Raw genomic sequence first — 18,613 nt, forward strand, 5'->3', positions numbered from 1 at the left:
ACGGATCAAATATCTAAAATTTAAATCTGATCTAATTATTAAATGGGTTAAATATGTCGGTCTATTTATGATCCAAATCCGTTTAGTGTAACCTCAAATCTATTTATGACGGGTCAAACATGGATCAAATTGATGGATCGGTTCATATTTTTTCAGTCCTACTTTAATGAGAGATTTAATAGAGGGTGGGGGCCAATTCACCATATCAAAATATGTAGCTCATGCATAATTTTATAATTTTTATTTAAACCGATTTCTCATTATATATTCTTTAGAAGTAATATGCAGATAAGTTTTTTTTTTTTTTTAATAGAAAGGAGGATATGTTCATACTATAATTTTCTTCTCCTAGATTTTGAGATGCACTATCTAAAATCCACAAAGCTCTTGTTGCTAGGTACGGAGATATAACTACTAATTTGAAAAAAAATACATGCATGTATCTACTATTCTTTACCAATCACTTTCTCTGATTTAACCTTTTTGTCAAGTTTAAAAATATTATTATTATTAATCAACGTCAAAACCGGCCTTGGAATCAAGTTGCCGGAATTCTAACCCCATACAACTCAGACTGCGTACCATCCGTTGCCACGCGATGGAACCCGCGTGGGGGCGAAAAAAAAAAAAAAGGAAAAAGTAGAATTACGGAACAGCAATGCTATCGATGCCAACGTCTCCGCGGACGGAAAGAAAGAGAACGAAAGACCAGAGAACGAAGGACGTGGACGTGGGGGAAGGTCGGAGGAAGGTCACAAACAAGGCGACGTGCGCGTCGGAGACTTTAAGGTCAGTCAGGCAACGAATCAAAAAAAGGGGGGAAAAAAAAATTAAATCTCCCCTTCTTTCTCTCCCCCCTCATAAAATCAGACGCGTTTTCCATTCCTCTGTCCCTGTCTCCCCTCCAAAAAGAAGAGAAGACCGAGGCCACTGGCTTTTTACTTTGCCTTTCCGAGAACAAGGAAAAAGTAAAAGGAAAAGGAAGGGATTCTCCTCATCTCCGTCCTCCCACCTGGGAGATCGAATCCGATCTCCATTTCTCTCAGTTCTTGCTTGCCTTTTGCGTATCTCTCGTCTGTCCATCTGGGCTCGATCGAATCCGTGAGAGAACTAAAAAGTACGAGGAAATGGTAAAGGAGACGGAGTACTACGACGTGCTTGGAATCAGCCCTACAGCCACAGAGGCCGAGATCAAGAAGGCCTACTACATCAAGGTAATTTCTTGTTTTCCTATCGTAGTAACCCTCGGATTGAATTAGGGTTTTCGATTTTCCGATTCCGTTTTGTTTTTTCCTCCTTTCCCTAAAGATCGAGAAGAGAGGTTGGTTTGGCTTGTTTCTTGTATCTCATCCTCCTCGTCTTGTTGGTTGTTATATATTATTCCGTTACTTGGATAGGATTTGCCTTCCTTGATCCCTATCTGTGGGTTAAGTTTAGCAGTTGGGGCAACTTTAGTTATAGTGATGGTTGTTATTCAAATTCTCTCTTGCAGTATTGATGCTTGTAGTATTGGAGAGCGTTAGATTTCTCCCACATCGTCTCGTGGAAGTTTTTCTCTCTTTATACGATTGGGTTTAGGTTGGGTGTAAAAGTGAAAACTGGACTGAAACAGGATTTCGGTCGAGGGAAAAAAAGAGGGCGATGAAAGGGTTGGGCGCGGCGAGCGAGATCTGATGACGATAGGCTTTGGAGCCAGATCTCTGTCAGACTCGCCTTGTTTTTTCCACTCACTGTCTTGGTTATTCAGGAATTAGCCGGCACAGATGTAAAACTTGATCCGCTTCCAGTAAATATAAAAGAACTTCATCATCGTGCACATTGCATGTTATCATGGTATTGGTATGTAATGATAGTGCTGCTACCTAGTGTCATCCAATGTTTTCCTGGAGATTACCTCGACTGTGGCTGCATAGCACACTCCATTCACAGTGTCAGCTTTTAAATGGATGTCCTAAATTTGAATCCCACTCAATTATGGAAAAATTCCAAGTTATTTTTATGGTGGCTACATCAGGCTTTTGCTTGCTTAATGTTTGTAGGTGTATTCTAAACTTTCATAACTCTTGTGCATGAAGTTGCTTTGTAGTGCTGCAGGTCCTTGAGCAGAAAGTCAAAACTGTATGCTATAGCTTCACTTGCGAGCTTTTCCTTAAAATTAATTTTCCACATGTGATTGATTTTAAGTTGCACCCTTGTTCACTTTAGTGACATGACTCCCATGTTGGACTTTATCCCATTATGAACAATGCTTAGTATTTAATAGACATAATGATTGTAAATCAGCAGAGGGGGCATTACAGTAATTCAGATTTGGCTCAAATAATGAAAAACCCACAAATAATGTATTGTCTGTGCATGTGAGGTAGGGTTGAAACCGGATTGGATATGGATCGGATACCAGCATATCCATATCCATATTTGTTTTGTTTGACGAATACAAATATGGATATGGATATTATTCGGATGCAAAAATTCATATTTATCTTTGTTTTAAATGGATATGGATACAATTCGGATGCTGCAAATATAGATATAATAACGGATATAACTTAGATAATTAAATTTTATGACTACAGAGTCAAAGATATTACTAAATAGATAATAAATCAAGTTCATAATATATTTATATGGTTGTATATTTTTCTTAAAAATTAATAAATGCTATATAAAATTATTTAGAGCTGCATGAAGATTCGGATATTTGGATACGTATCGGATAGTTGTTTATCCATATCCATACCCATTTTTCTTTGACGAATATGGATACAAATACGAATATTATTCGGATCCTCAAATTTCTGTCCATATCCGAATTGATTCGGACATGAAAACAGATCTGGACGAATAATATCCATACTACTTTTACCCCTAATGCGAGGCGTGCTTACTTCCAAGCATATGATCAAAATGCACAGATGAGGCTGTTAAACCGATGTCTGTGTTGTTGGTCTAATTGTTTAATGGAAAATACTCCAATTTTGCATCTAGACTATGGGGCTATTCCTGTTGTACTTCTCTCTACAAATTTTGGTACATATGAAAGTATTTCCATGTGATATATGAAGTAATTTATGCTACAATTTAGATCATTAATAAGTCTTAAGCATGGATTTTGCTCCTCCTTTAAAAGCATCTGTTACATGCACATATATATTTTATGCTTGACATCTTATAACATAAGACTTAAGAGGCTTGGTTTAAATATTGATTTTGGTCTAAGCCTGGATTGATTTGTTTATGCAATTGCATATATAGATTTGGAGGCTTTGCGCATTAAGCTAATCTTGAAAAGATATTGGATACAATAGCAATTCAATGTCTAATCTATTGTTTGGTGTATGATGTCACTGACTTTAATCCAAAACCTTTTTCAGAAAATTAAATTCATAAAAATAAAATATATTAGAAATTTTAAAATAAAAAATTATAAAACTAGAAAGATAATTCAATTTATAAAAATAGATTGGAGACCAGTTTGTAGTGTGTTGCATTATTTGTTGAGAATCCTATTCACTAAATATATGTATTCCTTTCGAAGTAATATATAAGCTTCTCACCAATTACATATATATTGCCTGATAATAAAATAACACGTAATATTCTTACCATTTACATGTATTTTTGGGGATAATTTTATATATCTGCTATATGTACACATATCAAATTTCAAGAATCTCTAATTTCCTAATTTAAATGAGAGATGATTAATATATTTTTCAACTTTTATGGTAATTTTTCTCCAAATTTCAGGAATTTTATGAAATCTAACAAGATCTAGTTGTGTAAATGCTGAAGTTTGTAAACAACTCACATTTTTTGAAATATTGTTTATGAAATTCTAATGATTAAAATATACTCTTTAAATGTTTAAGTAAGTATCTTCCTAATTTGGAATCTTGTGAAATATAACAATTTATATAAGATTTTGCTAGTTCAGCATAAATTCAATTACTAACATCAAGAATTGATTGGAAAAATCGATCTTTTCCTATATTTCTTCGAACCCAAAATTGGAAGCTTCCAAATTTTTTTATGACTTATGAAATTAGAGTATGATTTCAACAAAATACTTTGCAGAGGCTGGATCTATGAATATCAACTGAAGAAAAAATTAAGATATGTCCCAAAAATGATATTAAAACTCATATATGCATTAAATTTGACCCCATGTATGTGTATCCATCAATTTTTCCATGACCCGAAAAATTGTTCCATGTAGCTAAAAGAACCTGTTGCTAGTCAGTTTTGGTCAATTATCCACAACAAGGTCAGTTTGGCTTCTTTGTGGCTGAAACTCTCTGCATATTGGCTGAAAATGAAAACCATGTTGTAAGGATCCACCGGATCACCTTTCCTCCTGTTGCAGAGGCACCCTTTTTTTCATTTTTTCACTGAAAACATCCTAGATGCCAAACCTTGTACTAATAAGTTCAATCTACCCAATATTCCATATAACACGGGTTTTGTATAAGAGCATGCTATTCATATAAATAACTTTTTTTTTTTAAGATGAGAAAGACTCTTGTGACAAGATGGATGACCTTTTCGACTCTTGCTGTTTAGACTGTGTTCTTTTCCTTCCTTTTGAAGCCAAGTATATTCTTTGTGCTTATGTGATGCGAGAGTCCTGGAGTGTAGCGGCATGCTGGATTCCAAGGTCTTCCACATGCAGGATTTTATCTTATATTTTACAAATATAAGAATTCTCTTGGATTCACTATTCTTAAATGAGAAAGTGAATACCATGACATATTTTTTAAAATCAATAAATTTAAGGAAATAAAGAAGATATGCCTAATCCTTTGTGCAGAAGATTTAAGTCCTTTCTTGTGCATGGCATGTGCCAAGTACAATTTAAATGGAGGTGCATTTGGCAAGGTGGAAGCATCCTTAGATGATATACAATTGTGGTCATGAAGAGGTCAGGCAAAGGGTTGTTTCTTATAGGCCAAAGTCTTTTCAGAAACCCTCCAAAAGAATCTATGTTGCAAATATACAAGAAAGCAGTAAGCTAAAATGCATTTACCAACCCTTCCACTAGCTAAAGGGTCTGTTCTTCAGTTTATGTATTGTGAGATTTTTTTGCAAGGGTATTAAATCTTTCATATCCCTTCATGCAAAAGAAAGTTAATATGAGGTTATTGTATGTGTGAGAAGCTAATTGAAGAAAATTTATGCACACCAAACGTCGTTCTAGAATTACAATCTAATTCTTCAACCAAATTCAAATCAATGCAGACATTGAAAGCTTCCATATTAGTCAAGAATCCTACATACAAAAATAATCCCAATGGACAAAGCTCTTTATCAAACCCCAACAACTAGATCTCAAAAGCTGTGCACATGGAAGGCATATTTGACAAACCTTCTCATCCCAAAGTTTTTTTTTTTTTTTTAAATAAATCTTAGTTTTATTAGATGGTTGGCAACTTACTGCAGAATAGTAATATCTATTATCGTATTTAAATAACATTGTTAATGATATGATGTCATTGTATGTTATGTCTATCAGCACAACATTATAAAATATTTACAATTGTACCTAAAAAAGGTTCTGTTTCTGCAGTTTTTAGATTGACCTTCAAATTAGTAATCTGTAATGACTACAAAACAAAGTTTCTTTAAATGGAAGTCAAAAGGTGGTTGCATGATGTATCCTTTCTCACTGGTTTATTTTTATCTGCATTTGCAAATGTGGAACATGCATTGTCTGCATTCCTCTCATTTGCCAAGTTTGTCAAATCACCTCGGCACACGTAGATTTTTACCTTTTTAAAGGCCTAGGTCTACATAGGACCTGAGCAAAAAATTCCTAAAATTTAAAATTTATGTTTTCATATATAGAGTCATATGGTTCATTAAAAGAACAAAGAAGAACATTATATTGATAAACAGCAGGGTCTCAACTACTTAAGTTGTGCAATAATGAAATATTTATTTACTTTAGATTTACTTAATAATTTTTCTGTTGAAGCTTCTTAGCAACATAACAATGTTCAAGCACCAATTAGTATCCAAGGGAACACATTATGAAATGGGCTCAACTTCGTTCCCTCTTGAAGTAAAATCACTTTATACTTAAAGAGAAATTTAGTTGAAAAATTTAACTCCTTAATAAATCAATGGAAATGCAGCCCTAGGTGGCCAGGTACCTGCCTAGGCACTAACCTAGGCTCTTGGTCAACTACCCCACGTCAAGGCTTGGAATGCGCCAGGTGCAAAGGCAGCTGCCTGTGACAAGCTTGTCATAAAGTTTCTTGTGACTACATATACTTTTTCCTGTTATATGATTTAGAATGCGTTGTTCTTGCAGCTGAATTATTTGAGTTAGACATGGCTAACATTGCACCATATTTTTTCTCTTTGCTGCTTGTAGGCAAGGCAGGTCCATCCAGATAAAAACCCAAATGATCCCCTTGCGGCACAAAATTTTCAGGCAAGTCGTGCGTTTTCCTTAGCTCAATATTTATGTGAAATTTGACATAACCTTCTGGAAATTTTGGGTTATTTTACCGGTGTTAAGTGGTATACATTTACCAGTTCACTAAGCTATTGTTAGTTAGTCAAGGTGGTGGCGAGAGTTCTTCTTCATTGACTCCCTTTTGTTAGCCATGCATGCTTTTCAAGGATTTCCCTCTCTCTTTGGTTGCCAAGAATATCAAAGAAAAGAAAAGTAAATCAGTGGATGAACAGAAAGTAAAATAAAAGAATATGGGGGATTTTCTTGGTTTGTTAAACTAAAAGAATTGTAGATTGTGCTTGAAATATGATTTTATATGTCCATTGTGCTATTTGTTATTTTCATTGAAAATCTCTGCCTTTTGGAGAAGAAAGCTTTTATGTCTCATAGAGAAAATTTTGACTCTTCTTTTTTCCTGTTTGCTTTACTCTTTGAATTTTCCTTACCATATCAAACAATGGGAAGGAAGATTCTTCTCTAACTTTCATTTCTTTCACTTTCTGAACAACCAAATAGAGCTAGGCCTCTTTTGACGACCTTTGTGCATTTAGTATCTCTCACATTAATGGGAAACGGTGAGAACATGTGGAGAGGAGAGGGAGAAACAGGCAAATTGAAGGATGTCACTGCATTCCACATTCTTGAAAATTGCAGATTATACATTCACATATTAGAAAGATTATAATATCCTTAAAGTCTTGGTATTGCTTGATTCACAGCTTCCCCATTTTTCTTCTTTGCCTCATGTCTTGCAGTCTCATCTTTTCCATCCCTTTTGACTTTTGAACAGGGAAGCAATGCATCCAATGAACCTTTTTGTAAAGGCTTTCCTGATAATCATTGTATATCATGCTTTAGCAGTATCATGGAGTAGCTGTGTGGCTTACTCGATGTTTCTTTGACTGATGATTGCAGTGATATGTTCCTTAACTACAGCCATTGTCATATGCTTAAATAATCTCACCTGAAGATGTTTTCTAATTAATTAGGATAATGTTTTAAATTCTTCAGTGGGCGATATTATCTCATTGTACAGTACAATTATAATACATAGGAAGCCTATACTTAACTTCTAAAAGAAGGGGAAACAAACATAAGCCATTTTTTCCTTAAAAGGAAACATAAAGCAGATAAAAGAAGATTTAATGAATAAACATCAGAAAACTTGTTTGTTAGAAACTTTAAGTAATTAAAATATCTTCTGATTAAAAGATGGATTGAATGGCTATTGCAATGTACTTCTAAATTTTAGTGATAGACTTGCTTGATACTGCTGTTCTATATTTGACTATTTTGGAGCTTTTAGTTTTAACCGACAATTTATCATCAAAGTATTCACTACTTACTCTCAGTGCTATTGTGATTCAGGTATTAGGGGAGGCTTACCAGGTGCTCAGTGACCCAGCACAGCGCTTGGCTTATGACAATTATGGAAAATCAGGCATTTCGACGTACGTTCACTGCTCCAAGCATGCACAATTTAAGAAAAAGGGAATAAACTGAATATTTAGGGAGAAATGCTCTTTTTTCAGTTTATATGCAATTCTAAAAGAATATTCCTTCAATATTTTAATCTTTCATCTTTTCATCATGCTTAAATAATAATTGGACAAACAATTGGCTAATATTCCGGTTTTTGCTGATGTTTGCAGAGAAACAATTATTGATCCTGCTGCAATCTTTGCTATGCTATTTGGGAGTGAGCTTTTTGAGGACTACATTGGTCAACTTGCTATGGCATCCATGGCTTCGCTTGATATTTTCACTGAAGGGGAACAGATTGATGCCAAAAAATTGCAAGAGATGATGAAGGTATTGTTTTCAACTAGTTGTCTCTTGTTGCAGAATCCTTCTACCGGTAAAGTTTTTTAACTTTGTTTATCTACTTCATTAATGCTGGCTTCCTGAACACATGGCAAATAGATGGAGGTGGAATCCTTCTACAAAATATTGAATCTTTTGTACTAGGAGTTGCCTGGATTTTTTTTCTGGGATAATTATTACCGTAGAGGTCTGGGTCATCAGTTTTGTTGGCTGGTATGAAGATTTATGGAATAAGACAAATATGACCAACCATAAGAATTGCGAAGTAACAATGCAACAAAGTGGTTAAAGAAGTTCTCATAAGGACATGTTGATTTATGCAAAATATAAGTTGCATTAAAAGGTCACATGTTAATTCAAGGCAAAGATCTTGGAGAAGCTTCTATAATGCCGGAGGCAGACCTTGATGGGATTTATTGGTGAATAAGGACTCAGACAAAATCAAATTGTGGGGACAAGGCTTCATATATATGGCTGTCTTCAGTTTTGTACATGAAACAACTTGTGGTTTTAGGTGCAACTCTTAATGAATATCAAGTTACATGTGTGAAGTTATACACCATAGATTTCAGTTCTACATCTGGCTACCTGTGATTCAAAACCTGATTGTTAGCTTTGGGTTCACTTTTGCAATCTTAGATGCAAGTTTACTAATCAGGGTGATAACATGTTGTCTAACAATTTTTTGTCCATTTCTTTGTGTTTATCTTCCTGTTCTATATATTAATTTTTTGTATTTGCTATCCTAAAGTTTATCTAATTCTGCTCTTTTAATTAATCATTTGATTATCAAAATAATATTCTGCCATTGAGTATTATGCTTGTTTAATTTCCCCATGATATTTTACTTCCCCAACTGCAGGCTGTTCAAAAGGAAAGAGAGGAGAAACTTGCACAGATACTGAAAGACCGACTTAACCTCTATGTTCAAGGACACAAAGATGAGTTTATTAGTCAGGCTGAGGCTGAGGTGGCAAGACTTTCTAGTGCAGGTAACAATTTATAGATTGTTGGTTTTTTTTTTTTTTGTTTCTTTTTTTGTTTCATCTCATCTTTCAATTTGTCATTTATTTTTGAAACCAATAGGTAACCACCAAGAATGTGGGAGTAGAATCCTTGTGCTCTATTCAGAAACATCTTTTTTTTTTTGGCACTTTGAGGTTCATTTTCCAAGTATCCTAGTTATAGTAGGTGAGAGGCCTTGCATCATTTAAAAAAGCTACCATGTGATAGCACAAATGTCATTTCTTCCTAGAGATGTTTTGAGTCATTAATTTTACTACACCCATCTTATCCATCTGTAGGTACTTTTTCTTCTAAAAACATATCACCCTCCCTTTCCGTGAATTGACTCCATGTGATCCAACTTGGGTCATTTGAGTGCATCTGATCCCCGATTCCCCATATATAATTCTCTTTCAATGGATTCCCACATTACTTTCTCATTGGCTTTTCTGGCACCATCATTCATGATCTCTACCTTCCTAGAGGAGACATCCATTTTGTAGGCATCCTCAAAAGGATAGGAGTGCTTGATCTGGTGGATGGTGACTTGATCGAGCCTTAATAGTTAATGTGCTAATTGAACCTTTGAAGGATACCCTCATTGTAGTGTCAAGGAATTAATCAATGTAAATGTTATGCTCTAGGATTCCATTCTCATCAAGAAGTCCAGAAAAGGATAAGAACTGGATCACCCCATCTGACACCAAACAAAAGGATTTAAGATCTTTGGCTATCTTTAAAAAAGAGAGAAGGTTCTGATTATTTGGGTTGGCTATAGACCAGTCAGCCACTGAGAACTCTCTCTCTCGCTCTCTCTCTAGTCACCTAGTGATGAGGTGTCTCACAAGAATCCCCTTATTTTTCTGTCAGAGGCAATTGCATGGTGTGACTGTGTATATATTCCTTTATGCATGCTGTTTTAAGCTCACATATTGCTTGCAAGAGGGCTATGTCACATTTGTACTTGTGTATGTATATTGTTTGCCTTTGGCTCCATCTCTGGCTCCAATATGTTCATGGTATCAGAGCTTCGCTAATGTTTCTAGGGCTTTGTCTAACAACTTGAGAGATATTTTATGAAAGATGGCACACTTTCTGTGAATTGCAACTGCTTAATGTGTTGCTTATCCTGGGATATACAGGAGTCTCCTGTTTGTCTACCATTCCAGATGCTATAGTTAGACTTTCCAAAAAATCTTGATCACTGACCAGAGCCCAGTCACCACTGATCTTATATGACATCTGTAAAATAAAGATGTCATCCTAATTAAATATTGGCTGTCTGGTTTCCGCCAGAATCTGGTGATTTAAATGTTTGATGCTTTGCTAGATTCAGCATAAGCTTGTTGCTGTTGTTAATTGTCCTCTTGGATCTACTTGCTTAATCTTCTTGGACTTACTTTCCCTTTTTACCACATATGGCACTTGTTTTAGCTCTCTTGCTCCTTATGTCCTTTACCTTCCATGTGGACATTTGCTTGTTTTATACAAGCTTCCTTCTGCTTCACCATCCTCCACTAACATGATGTCTGTTATAATCCTCCACCGGATGTTCAGATTGCTGGCATGAGCAACTGGTGGGATGCTACCTCATGTCTTCAAATTGTTGAATAAGGTCAATGGGATCTTCTTGATGGCTCCAATCTGGTCCTTAGAATCATATGATAAATGTGTTCAGGAAGTCTAGTTGTTGCATTAGTTGATACTTAGAAGGTCAAGTTTGTCAACTTGTCTTCGTGCATAATGATGTAAGGATTCACATGAATATGGTTTCTTAGAAAGGGCATTAGATTTGTGCACGTTGAGTTAGGTAATTGGTGGTGAGTGGAATGACATGCTGTCCCATAGGGAGGATAAGGTGGGAGAGCGGGGTAGTTTTGCTTTTGTCAAACCATGTTCTTGTTGGTTAGATTCCAGATTTGGTTGACTTGGGTAGTGGTTGGTATCACTTTCAGTTCTTGGTTTTAGTTTCTTGAAAACTGAATCGAGATTCTATTTTTGTTTCGAAAACTGAAAACCTAAAGCTTGTTTGGTAGTCACTTTGAGTGGCATTTGGCAGCAGCACTGGTGGCGGTGGCCAGTAGGTGGTGACAAGGGGCGACAAGAGTGGTAGCCGAATTGGTGACAAAGATGGTCGTGGTGGCCATGGGTAGTTTTGGTTTTCAAAATCTTTTTAAACCATTTTTTTTTTCATTCTCACAATTTCTAGAAACTAAGAACAGGCTTTGAAAAAACTGAAATAGAAACTGGGTTATCAAACACCATTTCTGCCTCGGTTTCTATGTTTTTGGGGAAAAAAAAAATCTGTAAACTAGCAGTGATGCCAAACAGAGCCTTAGTTTTTGTTCGCTGAACCAAATTTGGATGCAATGAACCTAGTTTAATTAGATTGACATTGATTATGTTTGCGAACCTAGTTAGGTTGCTTTGTCTGGTTCAAGATTTACTGGGTTGGTTAGCTTTGACCTACTTAGAGATGATTTGATCTATTTTTGCATTTCTTTACCTTGTTAGGAGTTTAGTTGATTTAGTTTGGATTTTCAACCTAGTTAGCTTTTCTATAATATAACCATGGCCAGGTTTGACCAAAATTAAGGTAGGAGGTGAGGTGCAAGCCATTGGAGGAGGCTAATTGTGAGGTGTTCGAATGTAACATTACTAGGACAAACAAAGCCTTCCAATGATTTGTGGTTTGGCTACGTGAAATTTGTGTTTCCATTATGTGGCTGTTTTCATCCACTATTTTTCACTTGAATTTTTCTTTAGATCTATGAAGTATTGAAGAGAACTGTATATTTTGATCAAAAATAATTTCATTTTGATCATGGCAAGGATGCAATAGGCTTTGCAGATGGCCTTTACATTGGTTACATCTTGGAACTAGAGCAGGCTAATCTCTCACAGTCTTAGTTCTTATAGTGTGATGAGGAAATATAGATGTAGGGATTGCCATATAATATCATTCCTCTTGAATCATTAACCGCATCTGCATCAATCTATTTTGTTATATGTAAATGAACTCTGGACTTTGTTTACTTTTTAACTTTCGTTTTAGCATCTATTTTAGTCTCAATGTTATAGGTAATGCCCATGCATTTCTTGCTTTGTTAGTGATGTGGAAAAGAACTTATTGTTCCAAACATTTTTAAATTGTCTATTAAAACTCTCATTTTATCTTTTTGTTTGTCATCCGACTTCTAGTTATGCTGTAGGCATGTTGTGTGCTAGTTGGGTATTGTTCTAGTGAAATGGATTTTATCTAAGCATCTTTGCTTGAAGTGCCCAGAATGGAAACTTAGCTTCACAATAAAATAATTTTAACATGAGAACAAAATTCAAAGAATAATTGCCAAGCCTTATTGATTCGGTTTTAATTAGGGCAACTGTCTTTTACGAGTCTTGATTTTGCTAAATCATGGAAAAGAAGAGGACTATCTTTGTACAAGCATTTTTTACATCATTTAGACAAGTATATATATCAATTTGGATCTTTTTAATTGCACTAAGGGTTTGCTTGGAGCCTTGTAGTTGAAGTTGCACTACAACTCAAGCCATATTGCAACTTCAATTGCAGTAGTTGACTTACAAGGAAGCTCACTTCTTGTATTTGGGGGAGAGTTTGGGGCTAAGAGAGGCATCTCCAATGAACATTCCATGAAACATCTTGTGAGTGGATGCCAAAGCAGTCGACATACATGGAGAGGGTATTTTGGACATAGATTGGCATAAAAGTTGCTAGTGGTGTGGACCTAGGCACCCATGGAGAGGGAGCCAGCAGTTTGCAGGCCTTGAGAAGGGCGGAGGTGAAGGAGAGGGGCAGAGTGGGGGCCAAGGGTGGCGTAGAGGTGTAGGGGGTTGGCGGCCAAAGAGTAGGGCGGAACGGGTTGGGGTTGGGGACCCAGGTGAAGACGAGGAGTGGGTAGGGTGGAGTGGGGATGTGGTGGTCGGTGAGGCAATAGAGGAGGCAGGTGATGAGGGAGCTGCTATAGTGAAGTCGAGGTGAAGGCAATGGTTGTGGGACTCTGGGAGGTGGGAGGGGCTGGTGGCGGTTTTGGGAAAACTTGAGATGGGGGCAGTGAGGAAAAGGGAAGGGAAGGGAACGGAAGGAGGAGAGGTCTACTGCGATCAAATCTGAGATTAGGAAGGTGGTCATGAGCATCCTAGAGGTGGCAGGGGTTGGCAGCAGCATTGGGGGCAACAATAGTGCCCTACTCAAGAGTAGGGTGGGGGAGAGAGGGGAAGGGAATGAGGAGACAAGGCTACTATGGTGAAGTCCGAGGCAGAGGAGGTGGCTGTTCAAAGGTGGAGGGGGTTAGCAGCAGCATGAAGGGCGATGGCAAGGAGAGATTTGAGAGGAGGGCGGATTAGGAGAGGGGAAGAGAAGAGAGAAATCCTTTTTTATATTAAGATACCTATTCAAGTGGCTGCAAATTGTCACCGCGAGTCAGTATACTACAAAATAGCCTTGAGTTGTAACATGAAAAGTAACTCAACTATCTATGCAATTTGAGTTGCAAGCTTGCAAACAAATGGCCCAACATGCACTTGCAACTTGAGCTGCACGTGGCTCCACTTATGGGACTTCGAACAGCCCTTAATATGGGTTAAAAAGAGATGGAGGATGCAGAAGAGGCACAAAGATATATACATGTATATAAGTATGTAAATACATATGTATGGACATACATGCGTACATTTATACATTCATATACAGATATAATAATTGGTTTATTCTTGAATGATATGGATGGCTTGGTTGCTTCACAAGTCTAATGCTATCATGGGGTCATGTGAATCTGAAGTTCAGCTTATCCATCAAAATATCATTGCAAGGATGTAATCTTAACTATTAGCGATTTTTTCCCCTTTTTTTGCAATGAACTCTTAAAATGTTTTAGTTATTTTCCTTTTTAAATGCAACTGCAGACTTGAGCATAAATAAATCTTCATGTCATTTGGTAATGCATTCTGAGAAGATCTGAAAATTACAAAAATTAGTTATTTCGATATTGTAAAATCTTTATCTTTTCTTGAGCATAGAGCTGTAAATGCATTCATCCTTCTCTCAGGACCATAAGCCATGAGTACAAACACATGCCTGGATCCTATTTATTAGTTTTTCTGAGAAATTTCTTAAAATTTAGATTGATTAGGAAAGTAAATGAACACAACCATTAAAATGAGCAAATAGAACTGGAAAAAATACCTAATGCACTGACTTCTAAGAACACCCAATGCTTGCCCCCATGTGGGGCCTAGAAGTCAGTGAGAAGATGTAGACTTAGGTTTCTTCAGGGATGGGTCTAAATTATAACTTAATGACAGATGCAAGAATTATAGTACCTGTCCATGGTACATCACCTGATCAACTAAATGCAGTTTACCTAGAAGCTGATGGAGTAAATTGCTCAGCAAATTCTTGTGGTCTTATGACACCATCTTGTGTCCCATTCAGATATTTGTCCATGATAATAACTCTGTGTGCCAGATCTCTATTATTTGACCATATCTCTTTTTGTTTTGGTGCTTAAAATGTGGACATCTTATTTGTGCATACTTGAATTTTTTTTTTTCCTTTTAATGTGGTTATACCTTCTCTGAATTTGCATTTGAAATGTTAGTTCCACTATAATTTCTTTCTGGAGATACCTTTCTAATAAATTCCATTTAATGATTCCTACAGCTTATGGGGTGGATATGTTAAATACCATTGGCTACATATATGCAAGACAGGCAGCTAAAGAGCTTGGAAAAAAAGCTATATATCTGGGTGTGCCATTTATTGCTGAATGGTTCAGAAACAAGGGCCACTTTATCAAGTCCCAAGTAACAGCTGCAACAGGTGAACCACTAAATTGGCTTATCAGCTGGGGGGCACATGACACGCTTGTGTTGTTAGAAATGCACACTTTATGACTTTGTTTGCACCTATCTAAATGCTTATTCTGTCTGCTTTCATTTAGAGAGCTCTTGGGATTTGTGCATCATGTGTGTAGAGGATGCATCTATTCTCTCTTGATTGGGCATATAATGTATGAGTTTAAAGTAGTGATTGGTTGTTGTTGAATTTACAGGTGCCATTGCTTTAATGCAGCTACAAGAGGACCTGAAGAAACAACTAAGTGCTGAGGGCAATTATACAGAGGAAGAACTTGAGGAGTATATGAAGAATCACAAAAAGTTATTGGTAGATTCCTTATGGAAGCTAAATGTTGCTGATATTGAAGCTACCCTATCCCGAGTCTGTCAGATGGTCTGTCTTCCTTCTCCTTTTTTTTTTTTTTCACCTTAAGCTTTTGGGTTGAATTTGTGGTGATAAAACTTATTTCAGGTGCTCCAAGACAACAATGTCAAGAGAGAGGAACTCCGAGCTCGAGCCAAAGGGTTGAAAACTCTTGGAAAAATATTTCAGGTATCTTTCATGATATGAATTACTTAGTTACTAATTCTCTATTATATTAATTATATATACATTCTGTTGTATAGAGGGTCAAGCCTGTCAACGCCAGTGAGAGTGAAACATCGCTTAAAAATGGAGTACCGAACCAGTTGAGTGGAAATGATCGACCCAATGATTGTAGTTCTCCGGACACATCACCAAGATCTCCCATTGACCAGCCATCTTATGCAACTCCACTTGTAAGTCCATGATCATTTCAACATACGCGAAAGAACTGCTCCCACTCAGGATGCTCGGTATTCCATTGATATCTTTATAATTTATTTGGCCCCTATTTTCTTCCTATTCTACGGCTTTTGGGTCATGATTGAGTGGGAGCCTGGGTTCTTTGCATTTTGAATCTTTTCATGTCCTCTAAAAAAAATTATGAGTAGATGATTGAAAAAAAAAATTCTCTCTCTATTTTCTAGAGCCCGTATGTGGAGGTCCCGCAGTTTGCTGGTGCTCCATACGCCCAGAACTTTCCAATGCCTAGTGCACCACCTGGAAGGTATATTTGATTGTCAGGCAGGAAGGAAGTAGACTAGACATATGATCGTCCTGTTGTTTTATCATATCTGGTGTCAAGAAAGCTCATTTGTTGGGCCCTTTGTTTGTATGAGTAGTCTGATAGTCGGATTGCCCGTGCTCGTATATTCCTGTCATCATCGTGCGTTATTTTATACACATGGAGGCGGGCATGGGTTTGTTCAGTGTGCACGCCCTTCTGCTGTGTTTTTGATAGGGATGGTTTAGGTTCTGCATCCCATGTTTTTGTTATGCTAGGCCCGCAGCAACGAGACTAGCATTGTACATCAGAGGGTTCTTCTTTGTGTGGCTTTCCCTTTTTTTATAATGCTGTAGAAGGAAGAGGTCATTGTATATATATAGCTGAATCATTCCTGATGCATATTTTAACCTTTCTTGTTTTCTGCAAGAAATGTTTCATGATTATTTAAGTCATGCTTGTTTTATAAGCTTTACCGAACAAAGTCATGTTCCTATTATTTTGTTCCTTTTTTTTTTTTTTCCCACCTTAATGTAAGATTGGGGCTTCAGAAATGTTTTTTTTGGATTTCTGCATCTCTATTTTACAAAATGTCTGGCGCTAAACATATCATTCTATGCTGCAGTGCAGTGGATCAGTACTTGTAATACTATGCGTACTAGATCTTGGCAAATGTGATGGTTGTGACTAATTTAAAATAAAGCCATGCATGTAGATTGGAAAAATGCTTGCACGGGGACCGGTTCTTTGTAGGAGGAATGCTCCAACCCTATCCCTTGCTCTATAGGCATCACCCGTCTCAGATCAAAGTTCAGGGCCTTCTGGCCAGCAGATACACTACGCCATGCACTCACGGAATCAGGGTGTAAGGTAAAAAAAGAACGATGTCCTGCGGAATCGAAGCCTTTCCTCTCATCAAAGGGGCGAGAGATTGTGCCATCTAAATTCAAAGTTCCATAGTATGAGCTATAATTGGAAGGAAAATGAAACCATTGAAAATTTTGATGGCCGGTCCTGATTTTATCAAATGTGCCATCGTGATCAACGGAAATTTCACCCAGAAAAAAAAAAAAAAAAAAGCTTCGAGGAAAATGGATGGAATCAGATGCTCTACTTATGGTCTTTCTCACAGGTATGTTTAACTAGCAGGGAAAGTTAGAGCCATTGAAGAAGATGCGTACAATTGGGATTCTGAAAGCAGGAGTCCAAACAAACAAGGGTCCGTCATACTCATGGCCTTTCAGAGGGAGATAATAGAGCATGAGTGATGCAAGGATGAACACACTGTTTGTGTGGCCTTTAAATCTATTACAAACCGCAAACAGCAATCTGGGATATGATGTTTCAGGAATTTCTCAATGGTGCACCACCCTGCTGGCTGAAGTGGGGAAAACCAAAAAAAAAAAAGAAATATTCTCTTAACACACGTATTACAGATGCAAATTGCATGTGCCTTTGTCAAGTCCGGTTACAATTAGGAAAAAAAGCTAAACCTGCACCCCCCCCCCCCCCCCCCCCCCAACAATCAAAAAAAAAAAAAAAGAGAGAGAGAGAGAGAGACAAGGCTGCCCAAGTGAGGCATGTGTCAAATCCAACCCTTTAAACTATGATTTTCATATATATATATATATCTACTTTTCATTTTAAAGAGAATGTACGAAAATATATTTATTCTAAATTAGAGGAAGAAATACACTGGAGTACCGATGTCCATCATGCATCTGAATATACACACGGTAATGTTCATCTATTACCAAAAATAAGTCATTTATGAATATTAGCAGGAGGTCTGTGTAGATCCAGTATAATGTCTTTTTCGCTCCACAAAGATCAAGATCAAATTAATGTTCATTATTTTTCTTTTGAAGAAAGATATATCTTTGACCCCTCAATGACTAATCATAGAGTAAGGCATAAATTGTTGGATACTTCTGGTAAAAAAGATAGAAAAATTCTTAGATTATCTATAGAAAGAGACCGCAAGACTGTTTTAGAATCCCACCAGAGCCAAAACAATTGAAAAAAGAACTAAACCCATCAAAAGGAAAAAAGCCAACATCACTAGCAAGGATCGGCTCATCAACTCGAGCTCTAGAGCGCCAATTTTTTTTATGGGATATAGGTATCTGCAAAAATTTTAAAGTAGAATCTTCAAACTCCTCATAAAGAGACAAAAAAAAAAAACACCATCCATCCAATCACATCTCCTTTATGTCAATAAAAAAAGAACCTTTTGTCCCATCATCAATTTTTATCAAATCCTTGCAACTTTCTCGAGCCCCAAAGCATCAACATTTTACAAAAGCAAAACATCCACCAAACTTTAGCAAAAGAAAAGCTGCATACCGGATAACGCATGCATTGAAAGCACAAATCT

The 18,613-nt window shown here is 36.8% G+C and overlaps 1 protein-coding gene across 1 annotated transcript; it reads left to right on the forward strand.

Annotated features, from left to right (window-relative positions):
* The first annotated feature begins 695 nt into the window (after nt 1–695).
* Nucleotides 696–16,720, forward strand: LOC105049527 (chaperone protein dnaJ 10). Its single transcript, XM_010929191.4, has 10 exons — nt 696–1,214; nt 6,377–6,436; nt 7,829–7,911; nt 8,113–8,272; nt 9,147–9,276; nt 14,973–15,131; nt 15,364–15,542; nt 15,621–15,701; nt 15,776–15,928; nt 16,160–16,720. The coding sequence occupies exons 1-10, from the start codon at nt 1,128–1,130 to the stop codon at nt 16,247–16,249; spliced, it is 1,182 nt and encodes a 393-aa protein (XP_010927493.1). The 5' UTR covers nt 696–1,127; the 3' UTR covers nt 16,250–16,720.
* The last annotated feature ends 1,893 nt before the right edge of the window (nt 16,721–18,613 follow it).

This window comes from Elaeis guineensis, chromosome 8 (assembly GCF_000442705.2).
Source record: "Elaeis guineensis isolate ETL-2024a chromosome 8, EG11, whole genome shotgun sequence".
Lineage (NCBI taxonomy): Eukaryota > Viridiplantae > Streptophyta > Magnoliopsida > Arecales > Arecaceae > Elaeis > Elaeis guineensis.

Bases quoted from the DNA above. Each gene is read 5' to 3' on its own strand.
- LOC105049527 (XM_010929191.4), top strand. From the start codon at position 1,128: ATGGTAAAGGAGACGGAGTACTACGACGTGCTTGGAATCAGCCCTACA. The intron at 15,543-15,620 runs GTCTGTCTTCCT...AACTTATTTCAG, and splicing joins TATCCCGAGTCTGTCAGATG to GTGCTCCAAGACAACAATGT. The intron at 15,929-16,159 runs GTAAGTCCATGA...TCTATTTTCTAG, and splicing joins CATCTTATGCAACTCCACTT to AGCCCGTATGTGGAGGTCCC.